Genomic DNA, 23,688 nt, shown 5'->3' on the forward strand with positions numbered 1-23,688 from the left:
AGCAGGGTCAAATGAGACCGCCAATCCTAATTCTTTGAGGTGAAAACAGCAGCCATTCTTTCTGGGGTGAGGTGGAATCTCTGTGTTGTTTTCATCTGCGTCTCTTGAATTACAAGTGATGTTGAATATTTTTTCATATGTTTACATGTTATTTCTACTTGTTTGTCTGAGAAATGTCTGTTCATTTCAGATGCCCACCTTTGGACTGGGTCTTTAAATTTTTTGGGAGGTCTGATTTTTTAAAGCTCTTTATACATTCTAGATCGTTGACCTTTGTCTAAGGAAGAGCTGGTGAAAAGTTTTCCCACATTGTGGGTTGTCTCTTCACACTGTTGGTTGTTTCTCTTGCTGTGCAGAAGTTTTGTCATAAGAAGACATCCCACTTGTTGATTGTTGATGCTAGCTCATGGGCAGCTGAGGTTTTGTTCATAAAATCTTTTCCTAAACTAATGTTTTCAAGAGTTCTACCTATCATCTCTTCCAGCTGGTTTAGTGTTTCTGTTTTAATATTTAGATTTCAATCCGTTTTGATTTTAGTTTAGTTCATGGTGAGAGATATAGGTCTAGTTTTAATCTTTGGCAAGTTGGAACCCAGTTTTTCCAGCACCATTTATTAAAGAGGCTGTCTTTCCTCCAGTGAGGGTGTTTGTCTCCTTTGTTGAAGATAAGGTGACTGAATGTGTCTGGAGTTGTTTGTGTATCTTCTTTTTTTCTCTTTTTTTGAGGCAGGGTCTCACTGTGTAGTTGAGACTGACCTGGAACTCACTATGTAGCCCAGGCTAGTCTCGAACTCGCAGCAATCCTCCTGCCTTAGCCGCCCAAGTGCTGGGATTACAGGCATCCGCCACCACACCTGGCTTCTGCATTTTCTAATATGTTCCACTGGTCCTCAGGTCTGTTTCTTTGCCAGTACCATGCTGTTTTTATCACAGTAACTTTGCAGTATAGTTTCAAGTTGGGGATTGTGGTACTCCCTACCTTGTCTTTATTGCCTAGAATGGCTTTTGCTGTTCTACGTCTCTTGTTCCAAATGAATTTTTGGATTGTTTTCTCAAGGTCTGTGAAGTATGCTGCTGGGATTTCTGTTGGGATTGCATTGAATCTATATAGTAGTTTTGGAAGTATGGCCATTTTCATTATGTTGATTCTTCCTACCCAGGAGCAAGGGATGTCTTTCCATTTTCTGATATCCTCTTCAATCTCTTTTTTCAGAGTGCTGTAGTTTTCACAGTAGAGGTCTTTGATTTCTTTTGTTAGGTTGATTCCTAGGTATTTCAACTTTTTGGATGCTATTGTGAAAGGAATTGATTGCCCCATTTCTATCTCAGTGAGTTTGTTTTTTCATGTACAGAAAAGCTCTTGATTTTTCTGTGTTGACCTTGTATCCAGCTACTTCGCTGAACTTGGTTATTAAGTGTAGAAGACTTTTGATGGAGTTCTTGGGGTCTTCTATATAGACTACCATGTCATCTGCAAATAATGACAGTTTTACCTCTTCATTTGCTATCTTTATTACTTTTGTTTCTTTCTCTTGTCTAATTGCTGTGGTTAATGTTTCCAAAACTATATTGAACAGGAGAGGTGATAGTAGACATCCTTGTCTTGTTCCTGATTTTAGTGTGAAGGATTTCAGTTTTTGACCACTAAGTATAATATTTATTGGCTGTTGGTTTTTCATAGATGGCTTTTATCAGATTGACAGTTTATACAAACTGTCTATTCCAATTTTTGGAGGGTTTTTATGATAAATGTGTATTGGATTTTGTCACATGCTTTCTCTGCATCTATTGAGATGATCGTATGGTTTTTGTCCTTGGCTCTATTAATATAGTGTATTACATTTATTGATTTGCATGTGTTGAACCAACTCTGCATCCCTGGGATGAATCCCACTTGGTCAGGGTGTATGATCTTCTGCATTTTTTTTGCCAGTATCTTATTAGGGATTTTTGCATCTGTGTTCATTAGTGAGATTGGCCTGTAGTTCTCTTTTTCGGTTGGTTCTTTCTCTGCTTTGGGGATCAAGGTGATGCTTGCTTCCAGGAATGAATTTGGGAGTATGGCTTTCCTTTCAGTTTCATCGAAGAGTTTAAATAGGAGTGGCAGTAGTTCCTCCCTAAATGTCTTGTAGAATTCAGCAGTGAAGCCATCAGGAGCCGGGCTTTTCTTAGTTGGTAAGTTTTTAATTATGTCTTCAATTTCACTGCTTGATATTGGGTTGTTTAGAATTTTTAGGTCATCTTCATTCTACTTTGGTGATTCATACAAATCTAGGAATCGGTCCATTTTTTCTGTATTTTCTATCTTCTTGGCATATAGGCTCTCAAATGTCATGGCTCTTAAGAATAATTTAAATATTAATATTAAATAAAACAGCCATATCACCAGGGCCCAGGAAGTTCCATTATAATACTTCTTCATTCAAAAAGTATTTATTTCATCGCATTGTGTTCTGTTTCTCAAGTTGGATCCTGACAAACACGCTTTGTAAATTTAATAGTTCATATAAAGTTCTTACTTAGGGAAAGTGTGGTAATAAAATTCTTCATTTAAATGTTTTCTTATAATTACTCCATGATACAGGTTTTTCTTTTACACTCTGCCCTGTTGTATTTCCTAGTGCTTCTGGCCATTTTGTGAATTACAGTATTTTACCTATTAAAGTTTCCTTTATGTTTTCTAGTAATGGATTAGTATTTTTCATTTTATATTAGTGCAAGCTATTGGAGTGAAGTAGTTAGATCTAGTTTCCTTGGTTGTCTATGTGTATGTGTGTTTGAGACAGGCTCTCACTCTGTAATTCAGGCTGGCCTTGAACTCACTATGTGGCCCAGGCAGGCCTTGAAAGTACAGTGGTCCTCCTGCCTCAGCCTCCCAAATGCTGGGACTATGAGCATGTGCTCCCATACCCAGCTCAGTTACCTTGTTATAGGGATGCAAGTGAGGCGATTCTGCATTGGGACGTGGGACTCAAATCTCAGATTGGAAACAGCATTGGCGTCGTTAGAATGGTTATTGGACATCTCTAAAATGCTGATTTCTTCGAGTAATTTTTTTCACCAGTCAACTGAGGAGGTCTCTGTATTTCTGAGGTTTTCAGATTTCACTAGTGGCTCTGGTATGATCTCTGGAATGAAAAAGAAGAAACTGGACTGCAAAAACCAAGTAGGGAGTGGCCTGGTCATCCAGCAGGTAGTCTTTTTGGTGGATGAAACTTCTGCCTTCACCCCTGATGCGCGCAAACATTCGGTTCTGCTGCTCGGCAGCACTCACCCCCTGCTTTGGAAACCCTTGAACTTGCAACCTTCTCCTCAGATTTGTGCCCGTCTTTGCTCATTGCCTTTGCCAAGCCCAGAAATCTCTTCTCTCTTCTCAAAGCGTAGAATCCATTTCATCCTGAACCGGAAGCGCTGATTAAATGTCTTTTCAGATTTAGCTTCCATTGTAAATTCGGACAGTTAATTATAAGTCATTATCATGTCGTCCCTTTCTTGTGTTTAAATCTTATTTTCTCAACTAGATGACAACTGCATGAAAACTCCATGCATTTTCATATTTTTCTGTTGTACTACATAGGACTCTTCTTGTGGCTTCCTAACGACTGTGTTTGGATTGAAAGGATTGAGTATACTAAATAAGTCCAGCAAAACCCCTTGCTTCTGAGCCTTCCACATGAGCTCTTAAGCCCTAGTGGTTTGAGTTAAATATAATAAATATGCCAAGGTGATAGTGCAGGGCTTTTTTTTCTTCTTTATCATTACTTAGATCAGTGTAGACAAAGAAAATCGGAAGAATATGAAACAGCTTTGCTTGTGGAAGACAATGACTTTCACTAAGATTTTGTCACCGCCCCCCCATATGCGCTCAGCTGAAGTCCATGACTTCAGTGAACCATGACTTTAGTGAACCAACTTTATAAACTGAATGCCTTCAATGAAAATGGAGTGAGATAGATGTGAAGCAAATTTCAGCATTAGGGCCATTTTTCAAAGATCGCACTTTAAAGGGCAACTAAATTGCAGCTGCTCCTGCATGCGGATGGGAGTGTTTCCGTAGAGCCAATTTAAGCAGCGTCAGTGTAATTGGTAAGAATTATCCCTCATTCAGTCTTCTGTCTCATTGAACCTTAAAATGTAAAAATCAAGTGAAATTCACAGGTAAAACTAACGGTGTAGACTTCGGTTCTCTGATTAAAAGATGGGAAAAATGGTGCAGCAGTAGCCCCGATTATGTATGAATGCTTTTGTTTGTGAACAGTTTGGTTCGCAAGCACGAGTGTTTCACAGAGATTTGTTTCTGTTGCCAACTCTGTATCAGGAGACAAACACGACGACCGCGGGTATCTTTCCCACATGAACACGAGCATGGCCAGCGTTCGGGGACTGAGGTGCTGCTTTATTTGCATTTCACTAAATGTTCAGCATCGAAGAAACCCCAGAGACCAATGGGTTAACCGAACACGGATCCCACAGACTCCCACCCCACCTGTGTTCCTGGAAATAACCCTAAAGAAGCTTACCTCAGTGTTTCTGACAGCCACTCAAGAAATTCAGAACCCCTGGCTGGCACTTTAGTTCAGTGGTGCCATGCCTGCCTGGCAAGTGCAAAGTCCTGAATTTGATTCCCAGAACCAAAAACAAAAACAAACAAACAAAAAAAAGAGAAAAATTCAGAACCCTGAGAGTCAGCTTTGTGCCTGACCTTCCTTCTTCTTGTCACCTTCTTTGTGCATTCTGCAGCTCCTGAATTTACATGTCTTCCTTCTATAAACTAGAGTCTGAGCCCAAAGTTCAAATCCCCAGGAGAAGGAATTTTCTTCCACTTTTGATCAAATCAGCTAAGGATGGGGCGGGAGTCCCATTGCATAAACCTCTAATACCTGATAACCTAGCTTAAGGAAGTGTAAGTCAAGGAAGAAGTGGTAGCATTTTCCATTTTTAAGAGCCCCCCCCCATGCCATTCTTAACTTCCTAAGGTCAGAGCATCCTGACCTAAAATAACATTGATGGTTTACTTAGGATTTAAAAAGCATACCCTGAAAAATCAGTAATGAAAATCTTTGTGCTTTCTGAGTTCCTTCTCTAAGCTGTCCATGATTTTGTACAAGTTGAAATTCAATTTGATTCCTTGAAATAGTGAGATTATTTAGTATTTGAAGTTTGGGACAGCTGTAGTGAAAAGGATTGAAATGGCTACTGAAAACTGTGTGCATGTGTGCACACGCGTGTGCAGGCGAGCGCTGGGGTAGGCACAAGAGAAAGTAAAGTTTTTATATATTTAGAGGTAGGGAAGTGGAATTAAGTCTTTCCATAGATGTATAAGGGATCTAGCCTCCACGTGGACCCTCACATGGACCTTACCATGACCTTCACCAAACAGGAAGCCTTCACCAAAGGGCCTTCTGTAGAGAACCGTGGAAAACTGCTGGCATGGGAATATTTGGACCCTCTGTGTGGTTTGCTGGGTGATTGGGGCCTGGAGACATTTTTAAATGGCCTTCAGAATGGCAAAACAATTGAACCATTTGAACTAAGTCCAGACTGATCATTTATCAGGAACTTGGCAATTCTAAACCTTCACAATTTCTAGGAGTCTTTCAGATTCCATCCGGTTAAGTAGAGAGAAACAGAAGACAGTGTAGAAATTTTAAGACAAATGTGTCATGTGTGCAGTCAAAGTTTTTAGTTTCAGACTCTGGGATGGTGACATTACAAAGTGAAACTAGCAAGGAGTCTAAATGCTTATGAGTGGTGAAGTTATTCAACTTTAAAAATTTAAACCCTTTAACATTTCACTCTTACAAAGGTTTGACTTAGACTAACAATTGATGCAATGGGTATTTATCAAACACTTACTGTGTTTCTTCTCAGTTGTCAGTGGAAATCTAGACTTCTTTAAAAACCAAGAACTCTGACTTGGCAAATTGGATTTGTTTTTATACATTATTTAGCTATATATCGATTCATGGAATAAGTGTCTCTAATGGTTAATCTATCCAAAATTGTAGACAATGTTCTTCTAAGATAGTGTCAACTTATCTTGCTAACATGGCCTTAATTTTACTATACTTTATATTAATAATAAAAAGGAAGCCACGTGTGGTGGCACAATCCTGTAATCCCATCACTCAAAAGGCTGAGGCAGGAGGATTGCCAAGATTTTGAGGCCAGCCAGGGCTATGTAGTGAATTCAGGGCCAGCCTGAATTTTGAGACTCTGTCTCAAAAACAAAAACAAAAACAAAAACAAAACATGTTGATGATGATGATGGTGGTGGTGGTGGTGGTGGAATCTGTTACAATTTTAAAACTCCATGTATTAACTTTTCTTTGTTGTTTTTAAGGAACGCAGAAAATTTGGTCCCTTGGGATGGAACATTCCCTATGAATTCAATTCTGCTGACTTTTCAGCCAGTGTTCAGTTTATTCAGAATCACCTCGATGAATGTGACATTAAAAAAGTGAGTGAAATCATTTCTTTCTTTTTCTACTTTTATCTCAGCCTGTGACATGGAATAAACTTGTTGAGGTCTCCCCCACCCCGCTTTCAAAGGCCTTACTTGCTGTAATCAGCTGTTTATTGGTCCACCCTCCCCTCCTTCCTCCTCCCAGAAGCTCACTTATATACACAGGAAGCTGCTTTTCAGTGATGGGACTCAGTGTGCTGCCGAATCCCATGGCCACCTTCCTGTCACACCCAAGTGCCACAGGTCACTGCAGGGAGAGGTGTGCCATCTTCAAACTTGGCTTCTCTGTCCTTACACTTGCCTCCTTAAAAAAGAAGATAGAGCCAGGCATAGTGGTTCATTCCTGTAACCCCAGCACTCTGGAGGCTGAGACAGGAGGATGCCTGTGTGAGTGCAAGACCATCCTGGACTACATGGCAAGATCCTGTCACAACAAAGCCCCCATAACTACCCCCAAACAAACGAGACAAGACAAAACAAAAACGGTGGTATCTGCCAGCCCACAAGGAAGTTCTTTTTCACCTCAGATCACCCCTGCCTCTCTCTTTCTTGGTAGTGCTCAAGAATAATGGTTTTGTTTTTCCTTCTCTCAGTGCTGGGAATTAAACATAGGCACACGCTAGGCAAGTGCTCTACCACTGAGCTATGTCCCAGCCCTTAAATCACTTCTTAACTGTTAGGCTCATCTGTACAAACAGCAGTCATTTCTAATAATGGTCAGTCATCATGATGTGGGGCTTTCCAGTTTCAAAGCGCTCCGGTATGCACGTCCTCATTTTTGTCTTCACCACCCGTGAGATGGGCCAGGAGCATCGCTATGATGTGCATTTACTGATGAAGAACAGAGAAGAGAAGAGGACACTGAGCGGCCTCCTCGAGCAGGGTCACACAGCTGAGAATGCAAACCCAGGCGCCCTTCACCTTACATGTTACACAGGGTTGGAACCTCGGCTTCCCCATGATCGTGACAAGTTAGGGCTGTGACAACCTCTGGAAACCGGGCATGGATTCGGTGGTAAACAAATGAATTAGTATTTGTAAGACACATGAAGGTGCCAGTAAGGGTCTCCTAATACCACTTTCCTGCCCATCCCTCTCTGCCTCTTCGCGTTAGGCCTTCAAGACAACTCTAGACATTGCAGTAACCATTGGTGAGCCGTGATGAAGGATTCCTTGGACAGGAGGAAATTCTAAAACCAAACTATTATTTTCCCTTGAAATGACTGAGGGATATTAAATTAAGAGTGTGGCAGTTGGATGAAAAATTGTATGGGTTCATATTCTGTGATTATTTATCATGTTGGTATACACAAATCATAAGTCACCTTGAAATAGTTGCTTTGAAAGGCAACCAAGCTAGAAAATAAAATTTTAACCAATAAAAAGTAAATAAGAATGGAGCACCCTCACTTCTCCTACCCCAAATGTATTGAGGGTTTTTTTAATGTTACTGTCTAAAATATATTGCTAATATGATTGCTGTAGAAATTAATGCACACTTTTATGTAGTTTTAGCTCACAGGATGAAATGGCAAAGAATTGCACTGTAGGAAAATCCTGTGAATGCTTTCCTTCTTGTTCTCATACTGATTTCAAGAAATATATTGCCAGGAAAGCACACTGAAGCGTTGATTACTTGATTTTCCTCCTTTCTTCACTAAACACTACTTCTCTCTATAATAACTTGGCACAACTGTAATAACTATTATAGTTGATTACATTCAGAGTGGAAAAAATAGTCTTTTTTCTCCTATTTTAAATAATCTATGGGCAGCATACCCACTACTGTTCAGCATTGTAGATTTTCTTGTTTGGTGAACAAACTGTAGCAACTCCAGCGCAGTCACAAAATAATTTTAAACACAGTCTAGAGTCTGGATAAAGTCCTGAGATGTTTGTGTGGATCAACAGTGACTTAGCCTTTTTTATTTTAAAGGGTGTGTCATGGAGTACGGTTCGGTACATGATTGGAGAAGTACAATACGGAGGCCGGGTGACCGATGACTTTGATAAACGTCTGCTCAATTGCTTTGCTAGAGTAAGTCCATTTAAGAAAAAAGAAAGCACGAAGACACTTTTTATTGAATTTCCCTTTTAGACAAGAATACTTTCTTTTTGTAATGGTTCTGCCAAACTTAAAGGAGAAAAAGCATAAAATGAAGCTACTGAAAAAAAAAATGAGTCTGGAGCCCCCTTCCCTACCACCACCCACACTCCGACAATAACAGCAGCATCAAATTAGCAATTTACTTGGGGGCCTGAGCAGAACGATGATCAGTCCTCAGGGGTCTGTGAAGCTGCTCCTGCCCCTGCCTCTGCCCAGGTCTCCCTGCCGTCCCCCCCCAGTCCTCTCCACCATCATTCCTATGCCTTTGTCTGAGTGCAAGGCTCATGGTGGCCTCAAGGCCCACAATAAGGGGTGGAGGATTCGTTGTCATCCCAGATTTCCCATTTCTTCTACTAGGATAGATAACTGAAAATTGATGAAGGGTTCGTTTTCCCCGTCTGTAACTATAGTGAAATCTGCATCTGGCATGCTGCTGAGCATTTTCTAGAGCAAAGTAACTCTCAGCAGTTATAGCTTTCATTTCAAGGATGAATATCATAAAGAACACCTATCAGCTTCAAACGCTTCTTAAAGTTTTTGACATGTTACAGAAGCACTAAGTAAGGGCTGGGGATATAGCTTAGGGGTATAGCTCTCGTTTACCATACACAAGGCTCTGGGTTCGAGCGACAGCACTGGTGCGGGAGAGGGGAAAGCAAAATTAACAAAAACAAGAAACAAGAAGCAAGCAACATTATCTAAATGGAAAGAATATGGGAGTATTCTTATGATTGTTGAAGTCTTTATATTAGAACCTAATAAATTGGTAATTTTCTGTTTCTATACTAGTTTTCTGTTGTGGTGGTGGTTTAACAAAACTAAAACCTGAACAACCAAGCATATGATTCTGGGATATTTTGGTAAACTGGCAGCTAGTTAGAAATGCGAAAGTCTTAAAGCCCTTACATATTTTTTGCATAATTTGGGGGGTGGGGGAGCTGTATGTAGAGAAAGGTGAAAAACAACAAGTGTTGATGAAGTTATGTGGAGGTGGAGCCCTGCTGCTTAGAGGTTAGATGGGTACAGACCTTTTGCAAAGTAGTCCAATGATACTTGGTAAAATGGAGTGTCCCAGGTAGGTACAGTCCAGAGCATGTCACAAAAAAGTCCACAAATGGGCATACGCAAAAATGTCCATGGAGTCATGGTATAGAGCTGAAGGAAACCACCATAGTTTGGTTCCCTTGGCAGCAGACCTTGACATAGAGATTTGCATTTGGGTGCCTTCCCCTACTCTGCCGTCCCCCACAAAATGACCTTGGCCGAGGGGAGCCCCCTTTACCCAGGGAAGTTCCTGGGGAGGGACAGTATTGTAAACCCACAGTAGCCAGAACTCTAGACTGTAACCAGGGGAGGTAGAGCTAGGGCCCTGAAGGAGGATCAGGGCCACATGACACTGTCCGTGACAAAAGTCCATCAATGGAGAACAAGACGTAGTGGATGGGCACAATGGGATGCTACTGCTTGCCCTCTGGGGTGCCATGTACAGCACCCAGTCATCTCACCTGTGTGATACGACCACCTTCTGGGTCAGAATCTGGCCTACTCCTGAGTATGTGACCCGTAGCATTATTTATAGCATTGTTTACAGCAGTGGGAAGAAGGAAGTTTCTCTGTTGGCATCTATCACAGGGAAAGAGACAAGTTAACTATCATAGGTGCCTAAGGAGGCACGCAAGGCAGCAGCGCATGGGAGAAATGGCCAGTCTGACATCTTGCGTAGAACTTTAAAACAGGATTGAATGCTGCTGGAAAAAATAAGATGAAATCTATAAAGTATTTGTGTTTTTCACAAAGTCCCATAAATATTCAAGGTCATATATCAAGCACACCTACATAGTGCTTGATACATAGTGCTTGATGAAAAGGAAATTGTATATAGACAACGCAGTTGAATAGGGAAAATCTAAAAGGGGCATTGACTCATGAAAGTAGTAAATTAGGGAACATGAGAAACTCACCTCTGTATCTATAGTTGAAAGGAAAAATGTCTTAGTAAGTATAGTATGCTATGTTAGAGTCATTTTAAAATTGGAGTTTTAGCAGTGGAGAGTGAGAAATTCTTGCCATCAGGATATCTCTGTTTGACACATAGTAATTGTATATATTAGGGTTACAGTCGATATTTTAATACATACATACATTGTGTACTGATCAGGCCAGAGTATTTAGTATTTCCATCTCCAGGATGTATTTTATAGAGAACCAGGAGAATATGCTGATGGGACCAGCTGTGTGGGTGAAAGAAAGGGGTGGACCAAAGATCATTCCCAGTTCGGACCTAATCAGCGGGAGAGGGATGGAACAATTTATAAAGAAGCCCAAGAAATGAAACTTACTGGCTGGGGCTGGAAATAAAGGAGTTCCGTTTTGATCGTGGAATGTTTATGATGTCTCCTAGACATTGTATATAGACTTGTATATAGATGTCCTCCCAAAGCCTCTATGCTCATAGGTGAGACTTTTAGGAGTGACTGGACCATGGGTGTGTGATACTGGATTATTCTGCTGACTGGTTTCACATAATTCTGAGTATGGATGATTTAATAAAGAGAGAAGCCCCAACCTGGGTGTGGGTGACATTATCCAATAGGCTTGTAGTCCGCGTGGAATAAAAGGGAAAGCAGAAGGAAAGCTCCTGCCTCCTGTCAGCCCTGCCACGGACTGTTTCTCTTCTGTCATGTCCTTCTGCCATGTTTCCCTGCCTTGGAGTCAGGCCAGTATAGACTTAAACCTCTACAAACTATGAGCCAAAATAAACCTCTCCTCTTTTAACTTGTGGGTGTCAGGTGTTTTGTCCCAGCCATGAGAAAGTAACCAAGACAACATCCCCAAAATATAAAATGTGTACTTATGTGTTTAAACAATTCTGCAAATACAGAAGGACGAATAAAACACAAACACAACTTAACAAGTTCATGATGACTCATAGTGCAGAGCTAGATTGACTGTTTTGCGTGTGCAGATTGTTTTGCACCCCATCATATGTCCCCCTCCTGGTGGCAAGAGGGCCACCATTCCTTTTGGTGGGGAAGGATGGGAACGGGTCCATGAGCTGATGGCTTTGAGGGGGAGACAGGGTCATTTTCATCCAACTGCATCTATGTTCTGAGCTATAGAAAGTCAAGATCATCAGCTGAGGGGTGGGGAGAGGAAGTTTGGGATGCTTAAGAGAGAAGCTGAAGTATGAATAGTTTTGTGAGAGTAGGAGAGGGACTGTGTGACCTTAGTAGATGTCATCTGCCCAACCCATTCAGTGTAAGCCCCTTTCTTGGAGCTGAGTATTCTGGGTCTCTGTACTCCTTCCTGTTGATGATAAGCATCATGGGAGATCCACACACTGGGAACTTTCTACGGCTGGGGTTACAGTCCTTCAAAGCAGAGTAGATTGGCTTCAATTTCTCATGGCATCCAAGCCTTGCCTGAAAAGTAGGTGTTTTTTCTTTTTAACAGCACTTAACATCTCAGCTTTTAAATAAACACACACACACACACACACACACACACACACACACACACACACACATATTTTTAAGTCTTTTGCTAAAAGGTCAAGTTCAAGGAACATCTTGATTAAACTGCCTCTACAGGTTTGTCTTTGTTCTGTTGAAACTGCCTTACCCAAGGGTGACTGGAATCTTGCAGTTGGCTGGCAAAGCAAGCCCTCTGCAGAAGGGCCCTCTTTGCGCCCACTTCAGAACGAGGGTGGCTATGGGGTACATTTGAGGGCCACTGTGTTACTTTGTCCCTTTAAGGTCACTGGCTGAGTGAGGAGTGCAGGAGCAAAGGGAAGAGGAGCTGCTTTGCTCCCTCAGCAGCCGGCCCCACCAGCCCAGCCCAAGCCGCTGATTCCTCTTTCTGACCCAGCCTGATGTCTGTCCTCTGTGTCTTCTCTGCACCCTGATAGTTGTCATTTGGGCAATAGGGGGCAAGTCAGTCAGACCCCACCCTCCTCTTAGAAACCCAAGATTCTGAATCCTCCAAACCTGGGCTGGCCTGGAGGAATGCACACTTGGGCTGTGTCTGGGTCACACCGTCCCTTCTCCAGGCTGCTCCTGAGTATCAGCAGCTCCCTCCCCACAGCTCACTTTCCCTCTTAAATCCTCTCATCCTGGCTTCTCAGACCCTGTCCTCAGCAGTCACAGCCTTAAGGGAAAAGTTCATGTTACTGTCATTCCGTTCCTTACTCCTGAGTAGCTTCCCTGGGCTCCTCCATTGCCCTTGTCTCTGAGGACCCGCAGTGGCTGCCATTCCTTCATTGTCTGACCACTGGTTGCGCACTCTTTTATTGTCCCCCGGTCCACTCTCCGCCCTTCCCCTGCAACCTTCTGTCTGTCCTTCGCCTCCCTCGTCCCTCTGTCTAGGTCAGGCTTGCACCAGATGACCCCTCACTAATCAGAAATCCTCTTGAACAGGCTGCAGAAAGTACCCTAGAAGAATCCTCGTTGTACCTTTCCCACCCTTAGCTCCCGGGCAGCCTGGCGCTTACCGTCGGTCACCCTCAAGGACCCCACACCATCTCCACTCTCAGGCACCAGCTGCCCACCTGGGGGAAGCGGCTCCATTGTTAATCCAGTGCCATCAAGTTGCATCCTGTCTGGCTGTGACTTTCACTTTGGGCTTGTGTGTGACCCTATTTGTCTTCTGCGATCTCTGCTTCTCACTGAGTGCCTCTTCTAAAGCAAACAGTTGTGCAACCTACTCACTGGTCTTCAAGGATGGCTGGGGTGTTTGTCGGCTTTCTGTTATTGTAACAGACACCCGAGGTAATGAGCCTATGAAGAAGGAGGGTTGATGATGGAGGTTTGGGGGGTCTCCGCAGTTGCCCTCCTTGCTTTTGGGCCCGAGGCTAGGGGAGCACCACCCCGTGGTGGGGAATGCAAGGTGGGCCAGAGCTGCTCGCCTCATGGCTGGACATAGAGGAAGAGGGAGGAGAGGTTCCACTGTGCCCTGTCGGGCCATGTCCTCAAGGGCAAAGGAGACGCGTGCCCTGAGGTTCACCGTGGTCATTTCATCCAGGCTATAGCCGCTGCTCATCTCCCAAAGTGATCCCCGGACGACTTCGTAGCCTGTGTTTTGACTGTCCCCCCAGACGGCCTCGAAATGTGGTACCACTCAGCTGTTCAGGGGGACCAGAGCCAGCCATTTGGGTGTTTTAATCAGAGTAATGGAAAACACGGGAAGAAGCTCTGTTTTGCTCTCAGGGGTCCTTGTCGTCTGGCAACGTGGAATTCGGTGTGCTCATTTGTTACCCGTGTGAAGATCTGAAGTCTTCGCTTTCCCGGTGTCTCTTCCTGCAATTTAAGTCAGCCACATCACTAAAAATCTAATATTTTTAAATAATGACCACGATCATAGCACTGTTCTCTTTAATAACTGTCAGCTGTTTTAAATCAAGCACGGCCATCATCCTGACCTTCAGTCATCCATGACATGACCTCACCTCACCCTTCCTACCCTCTCTCACCAGTTTTTAGCAGTGTCACATCTGCCAGCCCACCCACGTCTTTGCATCAGTTATTTTATGCCTTTGCTTGCGTGAGTTCCCCAATGCCAAGTTCTCTGGTCAAAATCCTCTCCTTCAAAGTTTCTCCCTGAAGTCACCTCCTTGGTAAAGCCCTGCCTGACGTCCGCCTGGCCCTTTTTTTCTTCCTGCTGTAATCTTGCTTAGCACACGGCTTATTTTCATTCTCTTCTGGCTCCTACCTCAGTACACTTTGTCTTGCGGTGGTTACGTAATTGGCTCAGCCTTCTCCTGGATCACAAGCTCCTCAGTGAAAGGACGATGCGTCTCTCAGCTTTGCGTTCTGTTCTGGGGCGAAGCTCTGTGTCTTGTGCTGGGAAATTGAATAGAACGGAACTGAAGCAAATAAGGCAACAGAGGAAAGCAGTACACCGGGTATTTCAGAGCAATCACTGGGCTTCAAAAGGCTGAAAGAAGGCTGTCAAGGGGCCGTGTGACTGGCTGGAGTAAGGCACAATCTCCGAGTCTGAGTGACGCAGGCGTTGTGCCTCCATTCCCACGTCTATCTCCCACTATTACTTCCCTAGTGGGAAAATCACTCTGTTAGACACCGGAGTCATTGCCTGGTAAGCTTTCAGCACCGTTTTCCCCCCATTCACACCAAGTATCTATCTGTTCTCTGGAGGCTTTGTCACAGATAATCAATTCATATGCGTAAGGAAGGGTGTCTTAGGCCAACTCAGAGGTGGTGGGCGGCTTTTGCTTCTTGCAGACAGGGACCTGGCCTAATCAACAAAGGAAGCTGTCGGGTTGGGGGCAGGGTAGATGTTTATAAGGAGCAGGTTTTCTGACTGCGCCCACCCGTGCTTAGTGTCCCGACTGCTGTGCGCACACGGGTACTGCCTCCCGCAGTGTGTCCCCTAGCTCCACAGTCAAACAACTCTGATACAGACCAGACTCGCCCCCCTGCGCTCAGCAGATCCCTTCTTTGCTGCAAACAGAGGCCAGTACCTCCCTGCCTCATTGTTTTTGCATTGTGGCCTCTCTTTCTTGCATATATGTGCTAATTATTCTATCAGGGCTTCTGTTAAGATGCTTTCCAAACCAGTGTGGGGGAAAAAAAAAAAAACCTATTAAGATGGAAATAAAGTGACCCTTCTCTCTTGACAGAGGCAGTTTTCATTTGGATGCTTGGGTCAGTTTTTTGTTTTTCTTTTCTCTCTCACATTTAGGTCTGGTTCAGTGAGAAGATGTTTGAACCGTCATTCTGTTTTTATACCGGATATAAAATCCCTGTGTGCAAAACCCTGGACCAGTATTTTGACTACATCCAGTCACTGCCATCCCTAGATAACCCTGAAGTCTTTGGCCTTCACCCTAATGCTGATATCACGTAAGTTCTTAATTTGAAGGGGTCATTTGTAACTCGGCCTGGCAAAGGCTGCGCGTTTCATTTTCTCTCCTAATCTCTCTCCTTTCCCCTCTTTTTATTTGACTGTGAAAAATAGTGTTGCTTCCTGTCTCCCAGTTACAACTGTGTCACATCTTGGCCTGCTCCTCTCCCTAAATCCTGATGCTCCGATGTTTATGACAACGTGAAAGCTCTAATTTATGCGTTGATTATTTCTCCTCTGTCGTGTCATAAAACCAGTTGGTGTTATTGGTATTGATGCTCTCCACCGATAGGAAAGTAGTCTCCCAGCTCCTTATCTCTTTCTCCAAAAGGCCATTAAAAATATAATGCTCGTAAATAGGATCTAAAAGGGCCAGGAGCATACGGCAAGGTGAAGAACTCTGTTCCCTCCTGACTCACTTTTCTCCTCCGTCATAAACTGCCGGGAGGTGCCCAGGTCTCAGCTCACTTTAAGGTCATCCTCCCAGAAGAGATAACAAATGCCACCCAGTCCCCTGCCCTTCTCTGCCCCACCAACCCATTGGATGACGTCTCCCCGCTCCTGTCTTTGGCGATCCCCACCTCAGAGATGACCAGACTGCCTGGCTGCCTGGCTGAGCCCCTCCTTTGAATGGGCATCGTCTCCATGGCCCATTGGTGTGTCCAAGAGGGGGCGTCCTGTGAGGAGCAGGAAGACTCCCAGTGGCCACTGCAGTTGTTAGTGGTGAGGCTGGGTTGAGTTGGTTGGGCTGGGGAAAGAAGTGAAGAATTAAAATGAATTCTTTGGGGATCGTTTGAGGATAAACTTACGTATTATCTGGAAGAGGGTGCAGAGTGAAGGGCTTGTGCTCCACTGAGACTTTTAAAATGTGAATTGAATCACATCTCGCCTCTGCTCAGAGCCTTCCTGAGAACCTGTCTCACTCTGGCTCTAGGTCAAGGTGGCCTACATGTGGATATCCGACGAAGCCATCTGCCCGCTACCCCAGACCTTGGCTTCTGCCTTCTCCTGGCTCCTGCCTGCCCAGCCCCAGCTCCTCGGGCTCCCTGTTATTCAGCCAGCCCCCCACCCCCCAGTCTTCCGCTCAATAGCTTGCACTTCCTGAAGTGTCCCCTCCCACTTCCCCTGGGTCCCGTGTGGCTCACTCCTTCACTGCCTCCAGTCTCTGCTTGAACGTCACCTATCCAGTGCCTCCTTCCATAGCTGCCTCCTTACAAACTGCAGCCCTGTCCCCAACCTCTGCCCAAGTCTTAGCCCTCATGCCCTGCTTTTTTCTATAATTTGTATCACCAACTGACACATACCGTATTTTAATTATTTATCTGCTCTTATCTATCAGCCACTACTATGACTTTAGATTCCATCACGCCTGGAACTTCTGTCCATTTTCACCACAGTATCTCCAGTCTACAAGTCTACCTGGTGCTCTGGAGATACTTACTGACAGAACGGATGACACTAAATCTTTTTTTTTTTTGGTACTGGGGATTGAACTCCGGTCCTTGCGCTTGCAAGGCAGGCCACTGAACCAATGAGTTAAATCCCCGGCCCTATGATGACACTAAATCTTACTAGACTGTTAAGAATCCGATCACAGCGCTTGTCTGTAGAACAACAGTTTTACGATTTCATGTGAATGGGCAGAAAAAATAGTGAGCAAATCTCCACACACTTAGAGATTTCTGACTGAAAATCTTTGCGTATTGAACTTGGATTCTGTCCTTGACAAGAGCCTGAGGCGTCTTAGTCCCTGATTCCTCTAGAGTCTGTTCCTATCAGGCCTGCCGGAGCCTTCTCAAAGTATGTAAAAGAGAGCTAAAATCCTCTCACTCTTGGCTGGGAAGGATGGCGTCCTCTGCCTTGATTGCCATGGGACGTTTTAGTCACTGGCTCTTAAGAAGGATGAGCCAGAGCTAGAAAACTGCAGAGAAATTCAACTACCATGTAAGTGAGCTTGGAGGCCCCTCAGCTTCTTATGATGAAAAATTACAAATCCTGGGAAAGACTGCAGCGCCATGAGCCTCTGTACACTTTCTACCTCTCGACGGCGGTTAACGCTGAATCCCATTTGCTTGTTCTCTTTCTGTTTATATCTCCGTATATTTGTATCTCTAAAGTTATATCTCATCGGTAACCGCATTTATTTCCTTCTCTCCCCTCTCTTCTTTCTTTCTGATTGTGTGTGTGAATATGTGCTCCAGGCCCTCATTGTGGACAGAGTTGGGCAAGTAAGCGTATACTTTGAGAAATGTCATCAGCCAGTGCTAACAGTACCAATCCCAGGTGTATACCTGTCTTGTTAATATCTCCTTTCTCCTGCTGCGAGGAGAACTCTGGTTCCCAGAAACTTCAGTCTCTGTTCTCATTCACTTGGAATGAATACACCGATACCACTACCGACTGCAGACCTACCGACTGGAGGTCAGGATTTCCTCGGAGTCCTTCTTGCTCTCAGAATGTGTCCCTCTGAGGATGTACAGAGCACTGTGTTCCGAAGTTACTTAGATTGTCTTTATCTGTGCGGTGATGTTATTAGTCAGTATATAGTTACATTCATTTTCTTTTTCCTGTTTGTATTACATTTTGGTTTTCCTCCATCTGTATTTGCATCTTAAATCTATAAAACACAAACAAGGCCACAAGTCTCTGTTCCATAGCGTGGTGTTCTTAGAGAAGTCTTAAGCCTTCCGACCTGACTCCCCACTTCCTTTGTGGGTAAACACATTAGTTTCTGATTTATGTTTCCTAGACTGCTTTTTGCATGCAAATAACCTTTATGTGTACTATTTTCCTTTCTTTTATTTTTATTTTTTAATTTTATTTGTTTTTGAGACAGGGTCTCACTATGTAGTTGAGACTGACCTGGCACTCACTATGTAGCCCAGGCTGGTCTCGAACTCACAGCAATCCTCCTGCCTCAGCCTCCCGAGTGCTGGGATTACAGGCGTGCGTCACCACGCCCGGCTTATTTTCCTTTCTTATATGACATTGCCAAAGTTTGTATAGTATGGTTTTTCTCACTTGACAATGTATCCTATATAATTCACCACATAGCAATTCATAGATTCTTTCCTGGTTATTTTTTTACAGCTGCCTGCTGCCCCCGTTGTTTATATAGATCCAAGCATTCTGGTATTATGGCAACTCAGATAATCTCGCGGTTAACAACTTTAACACTTGTGGTTTCTACTGGCACTGGAGATGTCATTTTTAGGTCAATGGCTGTGGTGGGATTGCTGGGTCAAGGTGTGGTAACTGCCGCCGGGCCTTACCACCGGGCTGGTCTATTCTGCATTTTCACTACGCACACCTGGCCCTTCAGAATCTAACCAGCAGAGTATTAGTGTGGTGTCTGAACTGTCACCAGTATAATGATGAGAAATGCTATTTCAGTGTAGTTTTAATTTAGTTTTTCTTTTCTTTGTTTTTTTGTTTTGGTTTTTTCAGACAGGGTCTCACTATGTAGTTGAGACTGATCTGGAACTCACTATGTAGCCCAGGCTGGTCTGGAACTCACAGCGATCCTCCTGCCTCAGCCTCCTGAGTGCTGGGATTACAGGCGTGTGGCACCATGCCCGGCTTTAATTTACTTTTTCTATTTTGAGTTGAACAGAGGAATTTTTCATATACTTTAGGGCTACTTATATATAGTTTGCCCATTTTTCCCAATAAAGCTTTGTTTTTCCTTGGTTGACCTTTTAGGCTTTTTAATTAAGAATAGTAGCCCTTTATTTGTGATAAGCATTGTAAAGACGCAACTTAAGACTTTTTCATTGGCTAGGTAGAAGTGTTTATTTTTTCTATTTTTTGCTCTATATCCTGTTTTGTTGTCGTCTATGTTTTGCTTCTGTTTTTCCGTGATCAAATTTCTGCGTTCATTTCTGCATTCTTGTTCTAGTTCTATTGCTGGTGGTACTGGCTTTTTGATCTCTAGGTTTTTAGTAGTAGTCAAATAAGGCTTGACCTGTATCAGACTATAATTTCTCTCAGTATTTGTATGATTTCATTTATGTATTTAGTTCTTTTAACCACTTGGAATAAGTATAAAGTGTATGAAATGTTATCTTTTTTCACGTAACATCAGTGACCTGAGGTGCTTCCTTTAACGTAGACAGAATCTCTACAGGCATGCAGTCCATTTCTGGGCTTTCTCTTCTGCAGCACTGTTTAAAACTTAGAGACTCCATAGTATGTTTACTGTCTGGTAGGGCCAATTTCCCCTCAATGATCTTTTTTGTTTTCTAGGCTCTTCCTAACTATCATTGCATATTTGTTTTTTCTATTTTATCACAAATGAGTGTTCCATTTTGTTTAATACTTTCCCAGCATCTATGGTGATAATCATATAGTTATCCCCAAATGTATAAAAAGCTGATGAATAATATTAATGGATTTCCTAATTCAAATTATCCATGCATTTCTGAAATTTCTACTACTTGGTCCAATATTCTCTTAATGCAATGATGGACTCTATTAACAATTCCCTGGGGACTTTTGCAGTGGTATTCGTATATGAGATTTTTGTGATATCCTTGTTGGATTTAATCATCGATCAGTGTTATATTTGCTTTATAAAATTTTGGAAGAGCCAGGGATTTAGCTCAGTGGTTCTGCCCCCTGCTTTGCAAGCCCAAGGACCTGAGTTCGATGCCCGGTACAAAAAAAAAGGAAGGTTTCTCAGCTCTGAAACAATTCATATAGCATTGAGTCCTTTAAAGTTGGGTACAATTCTCTAGTGAAACCATCTGGGCCCAGTGCTTTTGGATGGCACTAGATATATATATCTGTCTTTATCTTCTGTTACTACTGCGGTCGATTTTTAGAAATGGTATTGTCCATGGAAATTAGGTTTCTGCTGTGTTTTCATATTTAATTGCAAATTAGCCTTTAGCCTGCTTGAATGAGCTGGATTCAGTACAGAGTCAGAGGGAATAAAAATTACCTTTTCCTTCCACTATCCCATAATGAGTCCCACTCATTCAGTAAACTTGTTATAGACGTGCAGATGTAATGCTAGCTCTGTAGATTAGACTCCCATCTAAAATCTGATGACAGGGCCGGGGATTTAGCTCAGTGGTTCCGGCACCCACCTTGCCAATGTAAGATCCCGAGTTCAATCCCCGGTACCAAAAAAAAAAAGAATAAAATCTGATGACAGCTTGAAACCACTGTTGTCTCACCCCAAAAGGAATGTGCAAGCTCTCAGGGTGATTTACCAGGGCCGCATTATTCAACCACTGTACCAGCACCTCCCAGAAAAGTGTTGTGATCTTCCAGACTGCTCCTCTGTGCACTGCTGTCCATTAGACAGTTTCTTTGTGATCACCACGTGGACGTCTTTCAGGAAGCTCAGCCTTAAAAAAGCCCCACACAGCCCGTTGGGTAGATCCATGTGTGTGAAGATGCGATCCTAGATCAGGGAGGAGATTAGGATGGAACAAAGGTGCAGGAAAGTCCTACACGGGAGCAGTAGGTTCAGCGCACACAGAGCAATGGCTGAAAACGCCTTTTGCTGTGATTTGTATCCATTTTTTTTTGCTGCTGACCGATGACAGAGAGGGCATGGAGAACCTTCTGTCTTTTGGAAGGCCACACCCCATCGCTGGCACACACAGGCTGTAGAATGCCTAAGCTAGCGTCTCCCGCACTAGAGTGTCAGGATATTGCAATCTCTTCTCACACTGAGTGAGGGCAAGTAGAAAGCTGCAGATCTCTCTGTGTCCGATAGAAGATTGTTTCCACCAGAGACAACTCTGTAAGACCTGCTGCCCAACACCACTACCGCCACCATACGTCTTCATTTTTAACCTCCCGTTTGTTCTTCCTAGGATTCCACCACCCACCCATCTACCCACCCTAGGGCCCTCTCCCTACCACATCTTGGCCTGTTTCTGGCTCCTGCTCAGGCAAGAGGCTCTGTTCTGCAGCTCCATATTTGGTCATTTTCATGGCCTCTGGTGAGCTTTGGCCAAAGTTTAACTCTTCTTTCCTTTGGGTGCTGAAATATCTGGTGAGTAGGATTTCAACCCCACGTACCTTAGCAGGTGAATCTTGCCAGGTGAACCTTGCTTTCTGAAGAGCTTCTTCATCGCACACCGCATGTGATTCCCCTAGAAGCCACCAGGAGGCAGTAAGCAATAACGGATTCCAGCTTCCCAAGCTAAAACCTACCCCTCCCCACTCTGGCAAGATGCAACTCTCCCACTTCTGTGTGAAATGAAAGCAGTAACCTAAGGTGCCCAGGACATACCCAGTCTGGAACCTGGGATAGTGGAGGAGTTGGGGATGGGAGTGCCTGTTCCGGAGAGTTACAGAGTCCTCTGGGCACACTGAGTTGGGGAAGACAGCAGAACGTTATCTCAGTGGGGTGAGACGCATGGCAGGAGCCCAGGTGAGAGGTTTGAGTGCATTTGTGCAGAGATAGTAATTGAAGCCATGAGACCAGGAGGGCCTTACGATACACTGGCGAAATTCTGGGTTTATTCTGCCAGCCAGAGGAATCATTACTTTTTATGGTGGGCTGGGCTGTTTAACAGCACTGGCTTCTGGATGGGCTCACAGACTGTTTGCTGCTTATCGAATCTGCTCTCTGAATTTTGCCTCCATAAATCTGAGAGGAGAGAAATTGAGAGAAAGGGGGCACTAGTCTCTGTCCTCAGTCCTTGATTCAAAATGCAGATGCTCAGCTGGGCATAGTGGTGCACACCTGTGATCCCAGTACTTGGGAGGCTGAGGCAGGAGGGTTGGTGTGTGGTTCGAGGCCGGGCTACACAGTGAATTCAAGGCCAGCCTGAGCTATGCAGTGAGACCCTGTCTCGAAAAACAAAACAGAACAGAACAAGTAGTAACCAAATGCAGATGCTCTGGAGAAGGTGGGGGGATAGTTGGAGATCCAACCGAATAAAAGTTTTAAAATAAATAAAAGCTCTCCCAAGAGGTTAGATAACATTGACAGGAACCATAAAAATGCATAGCTTATTCACATTTTATTATCTAGATTTATAAGGTAGCAAAGACTGCACATTCAACCATCTCAATGTGAAAAGCAGTTATTTATTTTGACTCTTTTTCTCATTAGCAGTTATGTATATTTTTCTACCTTCTGAAATTTATCAAACGCCTTATTATAATTTTTCTATTTATTTTCATGCAGGAAAAAATTTTAATGTGTTCCATTTAGTATTAACTGATACTTTTGAGTTTTAGATTTTTTAAAAAATTATGCTGATTGATATTTCATGTGCAAAAGTGTATGTAAATCTAAACCGCTTTGGATATGACTGTGCACTCATATCTCATTAGTCAGTTAATTGTTTATTTTATAGACAGTTCTGTTTGTCAGTTGTTTTGCATTTTTATTATTTGTGACCCAACTCCCTAGAACCACCAAGATAGGAGTTGCTCCCCACTATTTATTCCAAAGAGAAATTTTTCTTCAAGAAGTAACTTAGGACCAATGCTCACAGAATATTACAATTCTTGTTCTTCATCTCAGAGCATTTATGGGACTGTTTTCCTGAATGCCCTTGGGTTTTTGAGGCATATAGAGATATTTGCAATTCTCCATTATAGCCAGCTGACTGGCTTCTGCCTTTTGTATCTTTGCAAACATAAAATCACACTGTAGAAAAGGAGATGGAAGTGGAACAACCCTGGAATACCAAGAAATGACTCTCAGTGCCTAATAAAATGTGGACTGGAGAAAGGATTTGGAGAGTTGTCCAGCTCTTTCTCTATATGAACCAACAATTCCCGGCTCCTTCCCAATGTCTGTGTTCTCAGGATTCTTTTCAGACCACCTCCTGAAAAGATGAAATCATCTACCATGAGAGTGATTTCTTAGGTGAGATGTAGCAGCAGCCTGGGAACTTGGCCAGAGCTGACACTGAAGATGGTCGTGGCCACAGTGGTGGCACTGCTGGCACCACCCAGGGGCACAGAGGAGTACCTTTGGGACGAGTGCGAGCTGGGGGATGAGTCTAGGGGCCCCTGAGACTCCCAGGCAGGAAGAATGAACTCTGGCTTTCTTGGCATGGTTGGAAATCTGCCGTAATTTTTCTTTCTTTTACCTTTAATGACCTGTATTGATAATATGTTAGTTTTTCTTCATCTTGCAATTATATATTTTCCATTTCTGTATCTTGATTAAAAAGTGTATGTGTGTGACAAAAGCCACTTTACCCCATTCCTAAATTTTAGAGGATGACACAATCCCAGTTTTTCCAAGTCATAAAAAGTTCAAGAAAAATACAAGTAAC

The 23,688-nt window shown here is 43.3% G+C and overlaps 1 protein-coding gene across 1 annotated transcript in view; it reads left to right on the forward strand.

Annotated features, from left to right (window-relative positions):
• The window catches only part of Dnah8 (dynein axonemal heavy chain 8), a 258,133-nt gene that overhangs the window by 207,147 nt on the left and 27,298 nt on the right, over window positions 1–23,688 (forward strand). The window contains 3 exon segments of the mRNA XM_010638857.1: window positions 6,343–6,459; window positions 8,402–8,503; window positions 15,269–15,429. Coding sequence (XP_010637159.1) covers window positions 6,343–6,459; window positions 8,402–8,503; window positions 15,269–15,429 — 380 coding nt within the window.

The sequence above is a fragment of the Fukomys damarensis genome, unplaced genomic scaffold, assembly GCF_012274545.1.
Source record: "Fukomys damarensis isolate Sample0158 unplaced genomic scaffold, DMR_v1.0_HiC HiC_scaffold_20, whole genome shotgun sequence".
NCBI lineage: Eukaryota > Metazoa > Chordata > Mammalia > Rodentia > Bathyergidae > Fukomys > Fukomys damarensis.